Source organism: Lagenorhynchus albirostris, chromosome 12, assembly GCF_949774975.1.
Source record: "Lagenorhynchus albirostris chromosome 12, mLagAlb1.1, whole genome shotgun sequence".
In the NCBI taxonomy this organism is placed as follows: Eukaryota; Metazoa; Chordata; class Mammalia; order Artiodactyla; family Delphinidae; genus Lagenorhynchus; species Lagenorhynchus albirostris.
The window spans coordinates 24,452,171-24,471,538 of record NC_083106.1 but is presented as its reverse complement, the minus strand read 5'-3'; the positions used below and the strand labels follow the sequence as shown (position 1 = coordinate 24,471,538).

At 42.1% G+C, this 19,368-nt stretch overlaps 1 protein-coding gene across 2 annotated transcripts in view; it reads left to right on the top strand.

Moving 5' to 3' along the window:
- HECA (hdc homolog, cell cycle regulator) overlaps positions 1-17,886 on the top strand; it is a 42,355-nt gene extending 24,469 nt beyond the window's left edge. For both annotated transcript variants that reach the window (XM_060167711.1, XM_060167710.1), the window contains exons 2-4: positions 3,724-4,764; positions 11,355-11,509; positions 14,300-17,886. In XM_060167711.1, the coding sequence (XP_060023694.1) occupies positions 3,724-4,764; positions 11,355-11,509; positions 14,300-14,464 (1,361 nt within the window). In that variant the 3' untranslated portion in view covers positions 14,465-17,886. The remainder of the gene's footprint in view (positions 1-3,723; positions 4,765-11,354; positions 11,510-14,299) is intronic.
- The last annotated feature ends 1,482 nt before the right edge of the window (positions 17,887-19,368 follow it).

Here is a 19,368-nt window from a genome sequence, read left to right as displayed (position 1 = left end):
AGAGTCCTAAATCCGACTGGGCCGTACTTGCCTTCAACAAGACGTTTGTTAGGCACGATACAATCTTCACGGTAGTGGGTTTACAATGATGAAAATGACCGAGTCCCTACCTTAGGCTTTGTCTAGGAAGCCTCATGTGACTTCAGAAGCCCCTCCTCGCCCCTCCACCCCGCCGAACTCCCCATCTTCTTGTGATGCCTGAAACTACTTTAAGAGTGGTGAAAACAGTAAATTTCACAGTTGAGAAGCTGAAAATGGCAGTGCTGCTTTGGGGGGTTCCTGTTAGCGTGGATGAGTGTGTCAGGGGCTTTGGGTTTGTTGGGCAGCCAGTGTAAATGACTACAGTCAGGTCCTTCCCTTTTACTGGGTGGGGGAGGACCGAGGCCTGAGTGGGGAGGAAGGATACAGGATGAGAAAGAGAGTGACAGACATTGCCCAAGTGACATCAGCCTCTTTATCTTATTGTCCAGACTTGAAACTACTTGAGATTTTTGCCCAGAATAAGGTGAGCCCTGATTATTTTCACTTGGGCAGGGAGAAATACAAGCTGAGTATGGAATATTTGGCGGTGAAGCCGTAGAAACAGGTACTGGAGTGTTCCTATACATTTTTTTTTTTTTTGCGGTACGCGGGCCTCTCACTGTTGTGGCCTCTCCCGTTGTGGAGCACGGGCTCCGGACACGCAGGCTCAGCGGCCATGGCTCACGGGCCCAGCCATTCCGCAGCATGTGGGATCTTCCCGGACCAGGGCACGAACCCGTGTCCCCTGCATCGGCAGGCAGACTCTCAACTGCTGCGCCACCAGGGAAGCCCTCTTATACATTTTTTAAAACCATGCTGACTTTGTATAAAGGAACCTTTTCTCATTTTGCTTGTTAGTCAAGCTATCGCAGCCCAGACTAATGTCCCAGGGGAGGTGTGTAACACAGGACCTCACTGAATGTGGGATTCCCTTCTTTCCACTTCCCCCTTAAAGGTTTGGTTGTATCAGGTGTTTGTATTCCATTTATACCTTTGTGGGCCTGCTATTCTTAAGAGCTAGGAACTTTGTAAATTTAGAAACAGCTTTCAGGAAACAATCAAATACATTTCTATAATATGGCTAATTTGTTATAGGTGTGATTTTTGAATGCCACCAGTCCTGTTTTTTACAGTTAAAAAAATGTTGGGCTTCCCTGGTGGCGCAGTGGTTGAGAGTCCACCTGCCGATGCAGGGGACACGGGTTCGTGCTCTGGTCCGGGAAGATCCCACATGTCGCGGAGCGGCTGGGCCCGTGAGCCATGGCTGCTGAGCCTGCGCGTCCGGAGCCTGTGTTCCGCAGTGGGAGAAGCCACAACAGTGAGAGGCCCACGTACCGCAAAAAAAAAAAAAAAAAAAGTTTCCTATATGTTTCTGTAAATTGTAAGACTTAGGAATTTGAAAAAGAGGCATGACATTATTCATTTACTTACTTTCTAAACACCTAGTGTGTGAAATGTGAAAATACTTTTAAAAGAAATATCAAGTCCATCTCAGCATTTAAAATTTAAAATTTGGGGTATCGTGAATGCAAAGGTACTGCTAGGTCATTCTTTAAATTTGATTTCCTTAGTCCTGGGTTAATATCACTTTGGTTATTGCCATTACATTACAGAGTCACTGCCTTTGAGGCTGTTCCTCTGAAGGATTAAAGATAAAAGCAACTGGGCTTCCCTGGTGGCGCAGTGATTGAGAGTCCGCCTGCCGATGCAGGGGACATGGGTTCGTGCCCTGGTCCGGGAGGATCCCACATGCCGTGGAGCGGCTGGGTCCGTGAGCCACGGCCACTGAGCCTGTGCATCCGGAGCCTGTGCTCCACAACGGGAGAGGCCACAACAGTGAGAGGCCCGCGTACCGCAAAAAAAAAAAAAAAAAAAAAAAAAAGATAAAAGCAACTGAACTTTGTTTAATTGACTAATTAACATTTTAAGATACTAAAGGTGTCTACATTTCAGGTGACTACAGTTAATTTGCCCAGTATACATACCACTCTTCTACTTCTTTTCAGTGTGCTTCCCTGCACTAGTCTTTCTGCCTAGGATTACAGCCCTCTCTCTTCCTTCTGCTCTGCTTGCCATGTGTGGGTTTCACGTGCCAGTGTCTTTTTGATGCACCTTTATTCAGCACTGGATGCGTGCAAGGCATGAGCCCAGTGGCGCCAGGAGCACAAAGCTGAGTAACAGGCGTCCTTTCCTGAGTCATCACCCGGTGGGGACCAACCACAGTGGGGACTCAAGTAAGGTTCAGTCCAGAACCTTCCTGGGGGTGGGGAGATCAGGATGCAAGGGAAGAGGGGAGTCCTGGCATCTAGAGATGGGCCTTGAAGACTGGGAGGAAGGGGAAGAGGTTTACTACGTGCCAGTCCCTGCTCTAAGCACCACCTGTGTATCCGTATATTTCATCCTTTTAAGAGCCATATAAGGTACATTCAGTTGTTACCTGCATTTTTTACAGAGGAAGCTGACACAAAGAGAAGTAAAGTAACTTGTTCACTGAGCACACAGCTCATCAGTGGTACTGCTGGGGTTCTAACCGAGGTAGTCTGGTTGCAGAGTCCATGCTGTGAATTGCTACACTGGACGGTTGGGGTTTGGAGAAGTGAACATTAAGCGTTGTGACACCCGGGAGGTAGATGGGGAAGCCACGGTGATCACGGGGATAGACAGGTCAGTTTGGGCCATTTTGCTAAGTTCCTGGAATCCGACACTGAAGGGGATGATTTGTAACATAGCCATAGGCTTTGTGGGTCCCATCATCTCTGCCGCTTCGTCTGGTGGCATGTTGTATTATATGAGGCGAGTCTGTCTGCTTTTCTCTGTGGTATTCAGTATAACCTAAATCCCGTGATAGTGTTTCAAGGGCCCTTTTGGAGCTACCACCTGAACTTGTTGGTTCAGTGGCTCCATCATACTTCCTAGTTCACTGGAGTGATTCATTTTGTGTGTTTGTTTTTATAAAGTGAATGGTGTGGGTTTTTAAAAAAAATTTCATTTTATTTATTTTATTTTTGGCTGCACTGGGCCTTTGTTGCTGTGTGCGGGCTTTTCTCTAGTTGTGGCAAGTGGGGGCTACTCTTCGTTGCGGTGCTTGCACTTCTCATTGCAGTGGCTTCTCTGTTGCGGAGCACGGGCTCTAGGCGCATAGGCTCAGTAGTTGCGGCTCGCGGGCTCTAGGGCGCAGGCTCAGTAGTTGTGGCGCACGGGCTTAGTTGCTCTGCAGCATGTGGGATCTTCCTGGACCAGGGCTGGAACCCGTGTCCCCTACATTGGCAGGCGGAATCTTAACTGCTATGCCACCAGGGAAGCCCCAGGAGTGATTCATTTTTAAAAGAACCCTGAAACTGCCTTTCATTACACCCACGTCTCAGGAAGACCTCATACTACACTGTTACAAGTACTGACATATGGCTAATTGCACTGTGAAGGATTTGGACTTTTTGAAGCTTACTGGTATGTTTTTCAGCAGAGAACGGATAATCAGAAAATAAATTCCCTTGGTACAACATCACACCAGAAGAAAATGGTGAATGTTTTTGAACCCTGTCTGGTGTTATTCCAGTAGTAGAAATCTCCACACCAGAAAAATCGTACCTTTGGCGTGAATGGGCTAAGGTGGGATGGTAGCTTTGACCTCACACTTGGCCGTGGGCTGGAATCCCACAGCCCACTAGCTGACTTTATCTCTCTCTCTCTGTTTCTCCCCAGAAGCCCCTTGTGCCACGCCGCTGATCTGCAGCTTCGGGAGGCCGGTTGACCTGGAGAAGGACGACTACCAGAAGGTGGTGTGCAACAACGAGCACTGCCCTCACAGCACCTGGATGCACCTGCAGTGCTTCTACGAGTGGGAGAGCAGCATCCTGGTCCAGTTCAACTGCATCGGCCGGGCCCGCAGCTGGAACGAGAAGCAGTGCCGCCAGAACATGTGGACCAAGAAGGGCTACGACCTGGCCTTCCGCTTCTGCTCCTGCCGCTGCGGCCAGGGCCACTTGAAGAAGGACACGGACTGGTACCAGGTGAAGCGGATGCAGGATGAGAAAAAGAAGAAGTCGGGGTCGGAGAGGAACACCGGGAGGCCCCCCGGTGAGGCGGCGGAGGAGGCCAAGAAGTGCCGGCCGCCCACCAAGCCCCAGAAAGGCCTGAGCCACGACCTGCCCCGCCGGCATTCCATGGACCGGCAGAACTCCCAGGAGAAGGGCGGCGGGGCCGCAGCCTACGGGGCGCGCTCCCCCTGCGGCTCCCCGGGCCAGTCCCCGCCCACCGGCTACTCCATCCTCTCCCCCGCCCACTTCAGCGGCCCCCGCTCCTCCAGGTACCTCGGGGAGTTCCTAAAGAACGCCATCCACCTGGAGCCTCACAAAAAGGCCTTGGCGGGGGGCCACGTGTTCCGAAACGCCCACTTTGACTACAGTCCGGCCGGGTTGTCAGTTCACAGGGGGGGCCACTTCGACGCGCCCGTGCAGTTCCTGCGGCGCCTGGACCTGTCCGAGCTCCTCACTCACATCCCCCGGCACAAGCTGAACACTTTCCACGTGCGGGTGGAGGACGATGCCCAGATGGGCCAGGGCGAGGATCTGCGGAAGTTCATCCTCGCGGCCCTCAGCGCCAGCCACAGGAACGTGGTGAACTGTGCCCTGTGCCACCGGGCACTCCCGGTGTTCGAGCAGTTCCCGCTGGTGGACGGAACTCTGTTCTTAAGCCCCTCGAGACACGATGAGATCGAATACGATGTTCCCTGTCACCTCCAAGGTACAGGTGTTCGCTCACCTTGCCTGTTTTCTGTTTGTGAGAAGTGAAAAGCCAACAAGAAGGGATGGCTCTGTTGGGGCTTAATTTTAACTGATGACGTGTTTTTGTTCTAGTCAGGAGCTAGCTAACTTTTGAATGTTTCAGCTCTGCCCAGTGAGGTGGTGTCCTTTCCTCTGATGTCACACTATACCAAGTACAGTGGTCCTGGTGGGTAATTTTATGTTTCTGTCTTGCTGTAATTTGAAGAGAGGATTCAGGTGTATAGTTTTTCGTAATTGGGAGGAACTTTAGAGAAGGAGTTGCATAAAAATGTTTCACTTGCTATAAAGTAGGTGCCTTTGAAACCTATGTTACTGTGCCCAGCAAGCTGTGTATTCTCTCTGATCCTTGTAAACATAACACAGCGAGGGAAGGGTCAATGTGTTTTTAGATTAGTTGAATTAATCTTGAAATGTATGAAAGGTGAGACTTTCTTGATAGCAGCAAAAGGAAAATGAAAGCTCAGATATTACCCTGGTGGAGAGGCGTGGGGAGCTTCTTACTATTAGCGCTGTGGATGACGTACAAAGACTGGGACATTTCAGCCAGAAAATGAATAACGGGGTGGGTCAGTTGACAGAGAAATCTGTCAATTCATGTAAAACTACTGAATTTATATAAATACGGGATCCATGACATATAACCCGTTTATAACTTTAAAAGTGTGCTTTAAAAAGCCTATAGTAAAAATGATATATCCCCACCTATCTTCTTCCCACCCACCCCTGCTGTCTCACTTCTCAGAGTGAGACACTTTCAAATCTTAACTGATTCTTCAGGTTTTTACCATCATAATTTTAAAGCTGCTATCTTCATTCTCCGATTTTACATATTACCTCTAGATTTACTTTTAAGGTGGATGATGGTTCATGCTTTCTTGCATCTTCCCCTTTCTCTCAGGATAATCCATCACAATTCTTAGTTAAATCCTTAATGATTTTGTTACTATGAGTATATAAATATTTAGTGCTGAGCCAAGAAGTATAGATGTATTTCCTATTTAGAGAACTATATGTTCTGGGACTCCTTTTGTTTTTATCAAAGTTAATAATTGCTTCGCATTTTCATTTGCTTAGCCTTTTTTTTGAAGCTTTGGCTGGTGCTTCTAACTCTCCAGCAGCTCTACAAACCACCTTTCAAAAACATGTCCACATACCTGTCAGACATTTTTATGAATTATTTTCTAGAAATTTCTTTCATGGAGCCTTTCATCTTCCTGCTCCTGTCTGTCCTGCTGCACTTAATGCCTGCTGTACTACATAGCTGTCCTTCTAGGAATTCTTTCATCTCTTTCCTATTTTTTATCTTCTGTTGCCTAGATCCCATACTCTCTTTTTTCTTGGTAAATTTCCTCAGTTTGTTAAGAAGCATCACCTAGGAGCTTTCTGAGAAAGGAAGCATGGGAATAGATGTTTTGAGTTTTTGAAAGTCTGGTAGTATCTTGATTCTATCTTCACACTTCCAAGTTATAATTATTTTCCCTTTGGAATATTTTCCCATAGTCTTCCAAGTTATAATTATTTTCCCTTTGGAATTTTGAAGGCATTACTTCACTGTCTCCTGTCTTCCAGTGTTGCTACTGAGAAATCTAATATTATTCTTATTCCTGGCCCTTTATTTCTCCTTCCCATCCTCCAAAGGTTTTTAGATTTTCTCTAGTATTCTGAAGTTTCACCATGATGTCTTTTTTTCCATTTGTTGGGCAGGATGCTTTCTTGGCTTTTTGATTTTGTAAACTTATAGTCTTCAATTTGGGGAAATTTTCTTTTGATTTATTTCTTTGATGATTTCCTCCCATTTTCATTTTTTCTTTCTTTCTTTCTTTCTTTCTTTCTTCCTTCCTTCCTTCCTTCCTTCCTTCCCTCCCTCCCTCCCTCCCTCCCTTCTTTCCTTCCTTCCCTCCTTTCTTTCTTTCTTCTCTGTAGAACAGTTAATCAGATGTTGGACCTCTTAGATTGATCCTTTTTTTTTTTTTTTTGAGGAGGGGGGAGATCCTTTATTATGTATATTTTTGGCCCTGTTCATCTCTTTATCTTTATTCTGCTTTCTGGAAGATTTCTCTGATTTTATATTCCAGTATTTTTACTGAGTTTAAGATTTTCTGTTATCTATTATATTTGTAATTTCCAAAAGTTCTTTTTAATAGCATCCTGCTCTTGTTTCATGCATGCTATTTCTGTTTCATCTTTCTCAGCAGGGGAAGGGAGCTGAATTTGCGAGGGGTGGTCTCATTCATTTTCTAGAGTTTTGCCTACTGTCCTGTGTCTTTTAGCCTTTGTTATAGGGCAAGCCACTCTAAAACTTAGTGGTGTAAAACAGTGATGATTTATAATTTCTCACAATTCTATGAGTTGGTTGGTTAGGATGGCCTCTCACACATGTCTAGCAGTTGACAGTCTGGTTGGCCTTGGGAGCCTCCGCTAGAATGGCTTATCCCTGTTTATATATCCTTTCATCTGCCGGTAGACTAGCCTGGGCTTTTTCACATGGTGTTCTCAGGATAGCATTAAAGATGGTGAGAATGGAGCTGCATGGCCTCTCTCTCTTGAGGCTTAAGCTTGGGACTGAGTAACATCACTTCCATCACATTCTGTTCTTCAAAAAAATAAGTTGTAAGGCTATCCCAGATTCAGGGGATGATTCAACAGACTCTGCTTCTTGATGAAAAAAGTTGTATAGAATGTGTGGTTATTTAGTAATTTGTTATACCCCACGCTTTCTCTTTCAGCACCTCATCTCAACCTCCCCTGTGCTTGTTTTCCAGTTTCAGAGCTAAACCATTTATTACTTCTCCATCTAATTTCTGATCTCATATTCAGGTTTGCAAGTACCTCATAGTTTCATGGAAGATGGAATTTGTATTTTGTTACTTGTACTTTATACTGCGTGGGGATAATTTTAGAGGGAAGTAGATGGAAACATCTTCACTTCACCATTTTATGATTGGAAATATTCTTTATGAAGATGAATGAGAGTACAAGGGTACAGGGTACATGAGAGGAGAGTTGTCCTTTTTCTATTCATGATGGACAAATCCTTTTCATTTAATCTGTTCACCAATCAATCAAACTTATGAATTGCATACTTGTACTGGGTACTATCAGTCCTTGCCACTCATCAGTCTATAATCTTAGGATATAAGATGCATTTGCGAAAGTGTAACTAACTTTACCAGGCCTAAGGCACTAGTACCACCTTTGGAACTGGTATCGCCTGGATATTATGTACGTGAAGCAACCTATCGTTTCCAAAGAGGAAGGGGACACTTTGGCCTGGGTAGTCAAAGGAGGTAATGTGAAGGCAGATGTCAAGAGGGGCACTGGACTTTGATAAGTACATGGTCTAACTACACTGGGGGTTTGTTGATAAGGAGTAATGTAAGCAAAGGAATAGTTGTTCATAAAAAGGTCAGGAGACAGTGAGAGAACCGAAGAGCACCATCTGGTTGGAGCAGAGGTTCTAGAGTAGGAAATGAGTAAGATAGGTGGAGAACAGATTGTGGGTCCTTTCAAGCCATAACAAAGAGCTTTGCCATATTGATGAATTGAAGGGTTTAACAATTTTTTTTTTTAAAGCCAGTGGTTGCTTGGGGGAAAAGTTGTTTTAAAGGGGTGGAAGCTATACAGTTGAAACTGAAATCTGTATTCTAGATGCAAGGAGAAGAGAGACGGCTGGGTGGTGATGGTGGGGATTGAAAGGTGGGAACAGCTGTAAGAGATTATATTAAAGGGAAGATCACAGCTTTGGAGACAGCTTTACTCTACGGGATAAAGATGCGTCCTTGTTGGCTCGCTTTGGCTCTAGACCAGGTAAACAGTATTGTCACGAACAGGAGAAGAGAAAGTTGGGGAAGGGACCTGATCTTAGAGGAAGGAAGATGGGGTATTTGTGTGTATTGGGTTTGAAGAGATGTTGGAACTTTTGAGTGGAGGTGTCTTTCACAAGCGCTATTAGAAATAAATATTTAGGATGAACACTGAAGCTTATTTTATAAAATTAGTGGGTAAAAGAGTGGAAGAGGCTTTGAATGGGGGAGAAAAGAGAAAGAAAAGGAGGAGTATATGACAGAGCCCAGGACCAGATCTTAAGGGTACCCATCAGAGTGGATGGAGAAAGGTAAAAATTAGACAGGCCTAAGAATTCTGTGTATGTGTGTGTGTGTGTGTGTGTACACACCTAAGTACGTACACACATTATCCAAATAGATAATGGATGCGTTAGGTGTGCACTACAGAAGTCTTGAGAAGTTTAACTGTTGACGATAAAATCTGAGGATCTGGTTGTTTTATCAGCACCAGACAAGTCAATGCCGTAAGTGGGGCCTTGGCATATGTCCGTGTTTTTATTGCCACATCTCGAAGTCCATGCCATCTTCTTTTATAACAAGCCAGTGTCAATAACTTCTTCCATCACAGAGTTTCAACCATGTATTCCTTAAAGCATTTTCAGTTCCAGTAGGAAGGCACATTCCAGGCCACAGGATTCCAGGCTGCAGTTGATTACACGCTGCTGAAATAATGTGTAATTTCCAGTGGTGGGCCGTGTGGATCGTCATTCCCTTGCTCTGGGCCCTTTCCCCCTCAGTGCCCTCCCCAGCCTCCAGCTCCAGCCTCTCTTCCCTCATTTTTCCAGAAGAAGATGTTTTTGTTTGGTTTTAATAATTTATTAAGGTTGATCGAGTTAGGAATTTCTTTTGGTACAATAGTTCTTTACCACTTAGAACCATAGGTAATTATTCTCTCAGAAATCTGCTTTTTGTTTGAACTCACAACCCTAGAATTTAGAAATTTTAAATTCTCAGTATTTAGGACAATATATAACAGTAACTGAAACAAATTTCCAGCCAGGAATTCCCGTGATGTAGCCTGGAGGTTGAGTCAGACAAGTCTGGACTTTGCTATTTATTATCTTTTTGAGCTCGGGCAAGCTATTCCAGCTCTCTTAAGCTTCAGTTCCTCCTATCTGAAGTGGGAATAACAGTAACGCCTACTTTAGAGGGTTGGTTGTGAGGGTTAAATGAAAGGATTCACGTAGCCTCCTAGCACAGTGTCAGATCCTTGGTAAGCACTCAGTGAAAGTTCCCTGTCAACTTCATCATCATGGTCATTGCTACCAACATGTGACTTCTCCGTCTGTCCCTGTCCCCACCCTTCTTAGCAGCCACCTTGATGTCTTTGAATGTTTGAGATCTGCAGTGTTTGAGAACTCCGTCTAGGACGGAGATTGGAAATGAAGCCTTTTCCAGTGGCTGCTAGATATTGAAATGACATCTTGAAATGCCCCAGGCCACTCTGAGTGTGAGATTGTTTTATTTTCAGTGCCCTACAACAGAGGTGGGCAGTATTGTAAGAAGCTCTTGTCACCCTTCCCATGTTTTGGCATAGAGACCTCCAAGGTTTTAACGTCTTAGGCTGTTAATATATCTCATCCATTCATGTAATGTACAATTCTGGAGTGCTTTCCGCGTTCCAGATATTGTGCAAGACACTGAGCCTTCAAGGAGGGCATAGTTCCTGCCCTCAGGGAGAGGGAGAGAGAGTCTCGTAAATGAATGAAATGAAAGATTTCCCTGTGAGTACTGTATACCCCTTTCTAATGTGTAAGGAGCAGGCTGGTCCTTAACCACTGAAAATATGAAGAGCATGGTCTGGCTGGTGGCAACGAGCAGCACACTCTGAATAAGAAGTCACTTAGGAGTATGTATTCTGCTGCTGGTAGTTTTTTATCACAGTGGGACCCCGATCCCCACATAGAGAGCAGTGTTATTGTTGTTACACATTGCCCAGACAGATGCTGGACATTCCAGCTTTTCCCCGATTTGAACCTGAACCCTTCCATATAAACTAGCGTGACATCTTTCCTTTACAAGCGGTAGATATTGATAAATAGTGGAGGAATGGGCTTATGACTTTCAGGAGCCCAGTAAATAACAAGACATTGAACTCCTTTGAAAAGAAAAACAAAACACACACAAGTAAGATATAATTCTGGTTCCTAAATTGGATGTGGTGATGGATGAGCAATTTTGGAGACAAGAACAGTTAACATGGTAATTCTGACTATGGTGTAATTCTGGGCTACCAATACCAAGACAGACTTTGGACTTTTTCATGATGGGACTTATTGATGGATGAGAGCCCATGAACACAGACCAACATTGCTGGTTCAGCCTCCATAATCCACAGTAGATCTCTGAGCAGAAAGTCCTGCATGATCACAGCTGCTTTTGAGCATCTGTGGCTTGGTCATTTTGAGTTTGGACGTCCGTATTATAAACCTCGCAGCACTTTTCAGAAAAATGAATTGAAGCAGGTATTTAATAAGATTGAACTTAAAGTATGTGTCCCATTGACAATAGTTAGTAATCCATCACTATTGTAAAAGGACAACTTGGGAATATATGATAAATATCATCTATTTTGTTTTATATATTTATTCAAATGATAAAGTTTTGCTTATAACTGTTAGATGAGCCATTGTTTTAATCCCCTTTGGTGACAAAAGGTGATTTCTTGGCCAGCCACTCTCAGCATCGTGTCTTCTGTGTACAGGGAGGCTCATGCATCTGTACGCAGTGTGCGTGGACTGCCTGGAAGGGGTTCACAAGATCATCTGCATCAAGTGTAAGTCGCGGTGGGATGGCAGCTGGCACCAGCTGGGCACCATGTACACCTATGACATCCTGGCCGCCTCTCCATGTTGTCAGGTTGGTACTTACCCCTCAGAGCGAGTAGTGGGTGCTCTCAGGCTTCTGTCCCCAGATGAATGCAGAGGAGTTAGAGGCAGCACTGCGGTTATGTTGGAGGAGGTGGGAGGGTGTGGAGAACATGCTTCAGGAGTGAGCAGCCGTGCGACTCCCCAGAGTCCAGCAGTGACGGTTGATTTACTGCAGCACGGTGCTGCTGTTACTGGAATACTAGGCAGTCATTAAAAGGGATCTTGTAATTATGTGGGAAATATCTTCAGTATTTTAAGTCAAAAAAAGCCGCCTTTAAATGGCAGAATAACATGCTTCCATTTGTAAAAAGTGAACATGAAAAGGAACCCGCTAGCCTATTACCAGAGGTTGTCTCTGGGTTGTGGGGTGCTGAGTGGTTCCTTTAGTTTTCTTTTTGCTTACTTATATTTTTTAATGTTTTATATGATTAACATAGTTTCTAGTAAGAAAAAGTTGTCATTTAAAAGGAAAGAAGAAAGTTTCACTTTCTTTAATAGACAGGATTTTCTTTTTGTTTCCTTTCTGTGGGACAGTGCAGTTATCCAGGAACTGCCTGCCCTGTCAGGTGTTTGAGGTTGACTTGAAAGATTTGTAGTCCTTAAAGCTCTGCTAAGGGGGGGCATCTTCTGATGCTAAGAAAGCATCTGAACTTTAGCTGTCATGAGGAAAAGAGGGAAGTATTAACATTGGAAAATGCCTTACATAAGTCCATAGAAACACAGGAGACAAAACAAAATCCTTGGAAGTATCTTGATTTATTTCCAAGTGCTTTGGAAAAGAAAACACTTGTTATATAATTCTTTGATATTCATGGATTGGAGGGGTATTTTCCTTCCCTCTTAAGTGGCTAAGTCTTTAATATAAATACCTGATAAACATTTCATTAGTTTTATTACACAGTTTTATATCTTTAGCATTATGGTTTGACTTTTATAAAGAGAATATCCTTACCATTATTAGTTTATTCAGAAGATAAGCTGTGTTGGTTGAATTAAAAGGTTGGCACAGTTGGTATGTCAGCTATGCTGTGTCTGTACTAGTGATCTTAGAAGAGAAATATGTCGTGAGAGACCTGAATGGCCATCTGTAGCCTGTCGTTTGATTCCAGATAGAATTGACTCCTTTACGCTATTCTCATACATGGACCACATTTCCATTTAAAACTTAGCCTTGGAAGTGAGATATCATCGTCTTTTAGTTATTCACTGTAGCATTTTATAATACCCACTGTTCCTCGATGCCAGCTCTTGAAATGAGAGGAACAAAAGGAAGGGATGCCTCTCTCCCACACACACCAGACAGGGTTATCTTTTAAAGAAGTAAGGAAGTGAAAGAATGTGTGGGCCTATAACTCATAGAGTGTTAGCACTGGAAAAGACTCGTATTTTCCACGTACAGTGGAGGCCTAAACAATTAGAATGTTTTTCCCAGGTCTACCCACACGTGTCACAGCCGTGACCACAGCCTCTGTCACTCCCAGTCTGGTGCTCTTTCTACTCCACCACTGAAAGGCACTGGGGTTATTTCCTCATCTTCAGAGAGAAAAGCAGAATGGCATCCTGCCACACCCAGCCTGCTGTTCCTCACTATATATTTCTTCCTTAAAACAATTTAAGCCCAAACACTTCTTTTCTGGCCCCTTCCTGAAATGGAAAACAGGTTTGATTACTTTTGGCTTAAAAACATATCAATTAACTATGTTCACTGAGAAGGTGCAAGTGTTAGACACTATTAAGGCATCAAGGAGTGTCTTCCGATAAGACTTCGAGACCAAAGTAAGCAGGGATTCATCATTAGAAAGGAGTAATAGGTTAAAGAGAGCGGTTTGCTTAGAATCTCACTTTTAATATTGTTCAGAGAGATTAGTCAGTTAAAAGGGCGTTTTTCTCAGGTTACAGAAAGGTAGTCCGTGTAATGGCTAAGAGGGCAGGCTCTGGAGTAAGCTACTGTGGTTCAGATCTCAGCCTTTCTGCTTTATCACCATGTGCCTTAGTTCCATCATCTAAAATTCATGTACTACTACCTACCTACAGGAGCGTTTTGAGGACAAAATGAGATGATACTTCTCTCTTACCTTTTTAGAATGAGTCTGAATTGAGAGTCTGTTATAATTTCTGGTTATTCACTGAAGTCCTTGGACCTATTGCTGAAAGCTTGGGTCTTGTGCTGTTAGAGGGAGGCTGGGGCATGAATAAAGGTACAGTGTGCTCGCAGGTTCCAGAAGCCTCAGGGTAAAGGTGGCCCTTATTCCTGGATCCTCAATTTTACTAGAGTATTTTAGGGAAATTTTATTTTTACCCCAAAGAAAGCAGAAATGTAGTAACCAGTAGAATGAAAAATGTATATGGATTTTTAAAATAAACAAAAAAAGTCTTCAAAGAAATTTCATGCAGATTTGGATGAGGGAAGTTGGTTTCAGTCACTTTTTAAAATCCAGGGGGTAGAGATTTCCAATTGTTAGGGGAACTTTACCGGAGAAGTTTAGGTAGTACAAGTTGAGAATTTTCTTCCCACCAGTAGTAGTAATTACTAGCAGTGCTGCACATCGGGAGAGAAGAGTCATTAATCTGTCAGGCTGATGGGTGAATATTTGAGTGTATATCTCATGCTTATCTGATGCTCTGCGTACCCTGTTTTGGGTAATAAAAGGGATGCTTTACTAAACTCTTGATCAGTTTCCCAGGTAGAGCAGTCTCACGTTTTCGTTGGTTTGACGTTGGCAGCGCTGGGAGGTAGAGGGGTACTGTGGCTCACGGCATCTTGTGTTCCCCCCCCCAGGCCCGCCTGAACTGTAAGCACTGCGGGAAGCCAGTGATCGACGTGCGGATTGGGATGCAGTACTTCTCCGAGTACAGCAACGTCCAGCAGTGTCCACACTGTGGCAACCTGGACTACCATTTCGTGAAGCCATTTTCCTCCTTCAAAGTTCTCGAAGCTTATTGATGAAAGCTTTGCTTTAGTAATAGCTATTTTATTGATATTATTACTTTATTACATATCTTTTCTAGGGAAGCCTTCTGTGACATTCATTTCTTTTCTAATTGAAAGGAGAGTTCCTTTGTGTATGTGTGCCACTAAAAGGGGGGCTGCCCCTTGCCTTCTCTTGACTCCCGAGTGTTAGTCTGTGGTCATGACCAGAGCCCAGCCGGTACTCCTGTGAGCTTGGGGGAGCGGTTAACTATCACTAAGAGTCTCTCGGGCAGCTTTTAGGGTGGTGGGGAAGATGGGGTGAATCTAGGAAAGGGATTATGTGGTCGTAAACTGAGAGCACGGTAGGAGTTGGGAAGAAACTCTTACTAAATGTTAACTGTCTAAAGACCCACTTTTAGATCTTCTCTGGGCCTTGGGAAAAACATGTGACAAGTGAATGTAATCTGTGCCTGGAGAGCTGATGGTGTGTTTGTCCACCTTGGTTCGGCGTTCCGCAGTGCATGCTGGCCTGCAGTTTCCCCTCACTGACAGATCATTGGAAGGTGGACATGAGCCCTGATTCTATCCCTGTTGTAGTTTAGCAGCCAGTTTTCATACTGAAAATAATATCCAAATTATAAGGCATATGAAAGTATATATTTTTAGGTAAGCTGACCTATAACAAAGAGAATATGCTAAATGAATTTGGAAATGATGCAGACTGACTCAAGAGGGCAGACAGGCAGAACGCTGTCATCTGAACTGTGTCTTTGAAGTTGGTCAAACAAGCTCTTAAGGAGAATCCAAGAATAACATGATTTGAGCGGTACTGATTTATACAGCTTGCACTGTCGAAGTGCCATTTGACGTCAGATCCTTCTCACAGGTAAATCTCACAGCCACAGACCCGGACTGGTGAGTTTCAGAACCAATTGCCGTACTTGTCTTCCCCCCAAATTGCTTATGGCTGCATTTTACCCCGTTAACGCTGCGTTTCCCAAATCAAAGATTTTGCCCTACGAAGGAAAGGAAAAAATTATTTGTGAACCTTTGAGGAAAAGAATAATTTTAGTATTTCTTTTTAAAGTGTTTCATTTTGGGATATCACTGATTATAATGCATAACAATATGTTTGAAAATAGATTATTCTGAAGATCTCCATGATACCTTACCATTGGTGAAGAAGATGATACTTTACAGAACTTGATTGGTCAGAGCATTGAGCTTCCCAAAGTCCCAGCCTTCTGTTTATTAGAGCTTTCTGATTTAAGTAGACTGACACCCCATACCTTTAGAGAACTGGGATTGGAATATGAGTTCTCAAAAATGAATTTGATAATTTCAACTATAATACACATATATGCTAAAAGAATGTTGAAAATATGATCCTTTTATGGGCAGCTAAATTTGGGGTTATGTGAATATTTTCTATTATTTCGTTTATACCATTTTTTTTTCTCATAAAAACAGTTGTTTTTCCTCTCAGAAGTGTTCAGGCATCATTGCAAGTGAGTTTCAGTTCTGCTACATGGAATATTTGATGTTTTGTTAGAAAGAACACAGCTGACTGTGAGAGATTGACTAATATTCTTTATCTTTCGGTTTGCATGATTGTAATTCGGCTGACAACATCCAGTTTGATGTTTGATGATCTGAAGAGTATCACAGTGAGGGGAAATGCTGAATGTCTGTAAGAAGCAGCAAATTGTCATTGCTTTCACAGTATTTGATGCAAGGAAAAGAGGTCTATAGGACACATCCCTTGCAAATTTATGTTTAATACACAAAGCTGTAACTGAACTAGCTGTTTCACTATTGATTCTCTCACGTACCCAGTTATAAAACTTGGTGAGTTTCTCTTGTCTTCAGAGTACCATTGGATTTTATTTCTGAATTTAAAATGAATAGTAAAATATTTGTTCTTTAACCCACCTCAATTTCTAAAGAGAAACCTGCTTGTATTGTTGTTCTGAAGCTTCAAGTTTACGTGTAGATCACGTTCATCAAGCTCCTCAGCCTATAGCTTCTGCAAGTGTAGCGTCTGATGCGTTCACTATTTTCTCCTCATATTGTTGTCTACTCTGAGAAATAAGTTTGAGGAAGTTTCACTGTAAGTGAGTAAAATTTGCTTTGGGCCTTTATTTTGATGATTAAGTTAGGATTCTATGGTTGCTGAATTGATATAAAAGGAGAGGCACAGGTATCATATCCAAGAGTATCTTTTGCCTTTAAGGCATTGCGTTCTTGTCTAAAATGGAAAATTTGGCTGATTTGAGAATAAAATGTAATTGAGTATGCAGCCATGTGAAGAATAAATTTCATTTTGGAAACTGCTGACCTTAATATGTTCTCCACACTTTCTCAAAGTACTTTGCTCTGAGTACCTTGATAGGAATTGGAATATATCAGAAAAGATGATTCTTTTTGTTGTGGTTTGGATATTAAAGGGTATTAGTCACCCAAGAGATCCACTTTCTGTTTTTCTGATACAGTGTTCAGTAACATGAACCTACTCATGAGTGACTAATAAGTGATTTTTATCTGCTTTAACTTGTTTTAGTTTTAAGAGTTATACCTTGAACAAATAAAATCACCTGCTTTAGTTTAATGGGAAGACTGTTTCTGAGCATCTCATCTTCTTCTTCTCAGGCCAGCTCAGTTCTTCACTCTCTTCTGGTTGCACTTGAAGCAGTTGATATACTGGGTTTACACCTTAAAAGATAGACATTTGCTGTGAAGTTAGGGAGTGGGGTGAATTATCCCATTGTAATTAAGAAAGAGCTTTCCCCAAACAGTCTTTAATTCCCAGTTTTTGTAGAAGCAGCTCATTCATTTTCTGAGTAAAAAGTATTTTCGTATCTGTCTGGGGGGAAATTAACTCATCAGGAAAATATTATTAGGTGTTTAAGTCCTAAAACTAACAGATTAAACTGATAACGTAACTTATTAGATCACCCAAACTGACTTGCTGAAATCTTTTGTTTTGTCCTGTAAGATCAATGCTTAACATGCAGTCTCTCCTCCTGTGCCCAGGTCAGTAACTCCAGGTTGCTGTTCTCTTTAGTCTCATGGTAGCAGCTGTTGGGTAATTTTAGTCGGAGGTTGGGGAGGAGGTGAGGAGAAAGTGCTCTTGTTCAGTGTTTTGTTTCCTATAAAAGGATGCTGCCTAACCCAGCTCATCTCTGTGTCCTGTTGACTTTATTATTATTCCAGGTAATTGCAAGAAAATATAATGAATGGGCATCATTAACACCAGCTCAAAAACGTATTCTTATCAGTGAAGATTTCTTGTCAAATGTCTTGGATTGCACTTTTGTTGAGGGAAGACAGTGTAAATAGTTAAAGAATGTTGATAAAATTGAAACATTTGGTTATGGAATTGTGTGGTGTTAGAAGGTTTCTGTTTGTGAAATGTATGTATTAAAAATAATAAAATTTCAGAAACTAACATTGTATTCTCTCTTTAGTGTGTCACTTTATTTTTTGTTGGGATTCCAGGTTTTTGAACTTGGGATTGTTTGATAAGAAAAGGTAGTAGAGAAGACATTCTGAGGGTTTGACCACTATTCAGGTAGCCACTTCAAAGTCACTACTGCAGCTAATAAAAACTACGAACTTTTTATGCTGTTTGAAAGTGATGTACCACGTGTAAATTCCCTTTGCAACAAAATAAGCATTCTGTATAACAAAGGTGGTTCCATGTGGATAATCCACAATTATTGTTCTGGTTATAGGGAATCCTATTGACTAAGTAGATAATCCTATTCTACACTTTGTTGTTGTTGCTTCTAGACCTGTAACAATTTTCATAATAAAAAGACTGGATTATATCCTTCTTCATTATAAGAAAATGAGAACTGAGTTGCTGTTAAACTTCTTGCTGACTTGCACTGTGATCTAGTTTAGCTTATCTTTCAAATTTCCTCGTCCCCTTCATTTCAGGTATTATACTCAGCCAATGGATTGAAATCCACAAAGTCATAAGAACACAGGAAACATGGTTGAAGAAAGAGTCTCCAGTGGATTCCCAGCCTGTCTTACCATTATTTACTACAGACATCTGAGGCGTACATTTTATTTCATTTAAAGCCTTAACGACTTGGGATATTACACTTGTGATAGTGTAATTTATATCAACAAAATTCCTTTGCAATTGAAAAGAAAATACAGTTCTTACTATTATAGAAAAAAACCAAAGTTAAGCAGTGATTATTAAGAATTAAGTTTAATGGAAGAAAATCTTATTTGTTCTTAGTGGTTTCCATTTCTTTAAACCTTGCTTATATTGTTTTGACTTCAATTTAGCAGCAATTAGATTGCTAATTATATAGGCTGTTTCTCTAGTAAAGAGTTAAATTTTGGAAGAAAAAAAGCTTTTCTTGAGCTTTTGTTCTTTTCATGTTCTTTCAGCTCTCTATACACAGGATAAATGTTATCTACTGAATGTGAAATATCTTTGAAGATAGTAAAGTGTTGTATAGATGTACTAGAAATAATGTATTTTTAAAGAATACTTTTCTTCTAATGGCAGCCTTTAGCACTGTGATAATCACTTTATATAAGCTCGATTTGGTATTGCTAAGCCTCAGGGACAGCAAAAACATTGTAAAAATAAGCAAAGTACTTTGTCTCATGGTGTTCAGTAAAAACATTGATTACATTTGTCAGTGTCCAAATGGAATCTGCCCTTATAGCACTGTTTCCTGGTGATGGACACCATGCCAAGTGGTTCTGATACACTTGTTTGAAAGTTTAGATCATATCTGAAAGTCAAGTTTGGAACTAATTGCATTTCTCACAAGCCTCAAAGTATTATAGAAAACTCATAGCCATAAAGTCATAGAGTTAGGGATACCAGAATTTAAAGCAGGGACTGTGTTTTTTGTCGTATTCACATAGTGTGTGTGTGTGTGTGTATTTTTTTTAATTGAAGTATA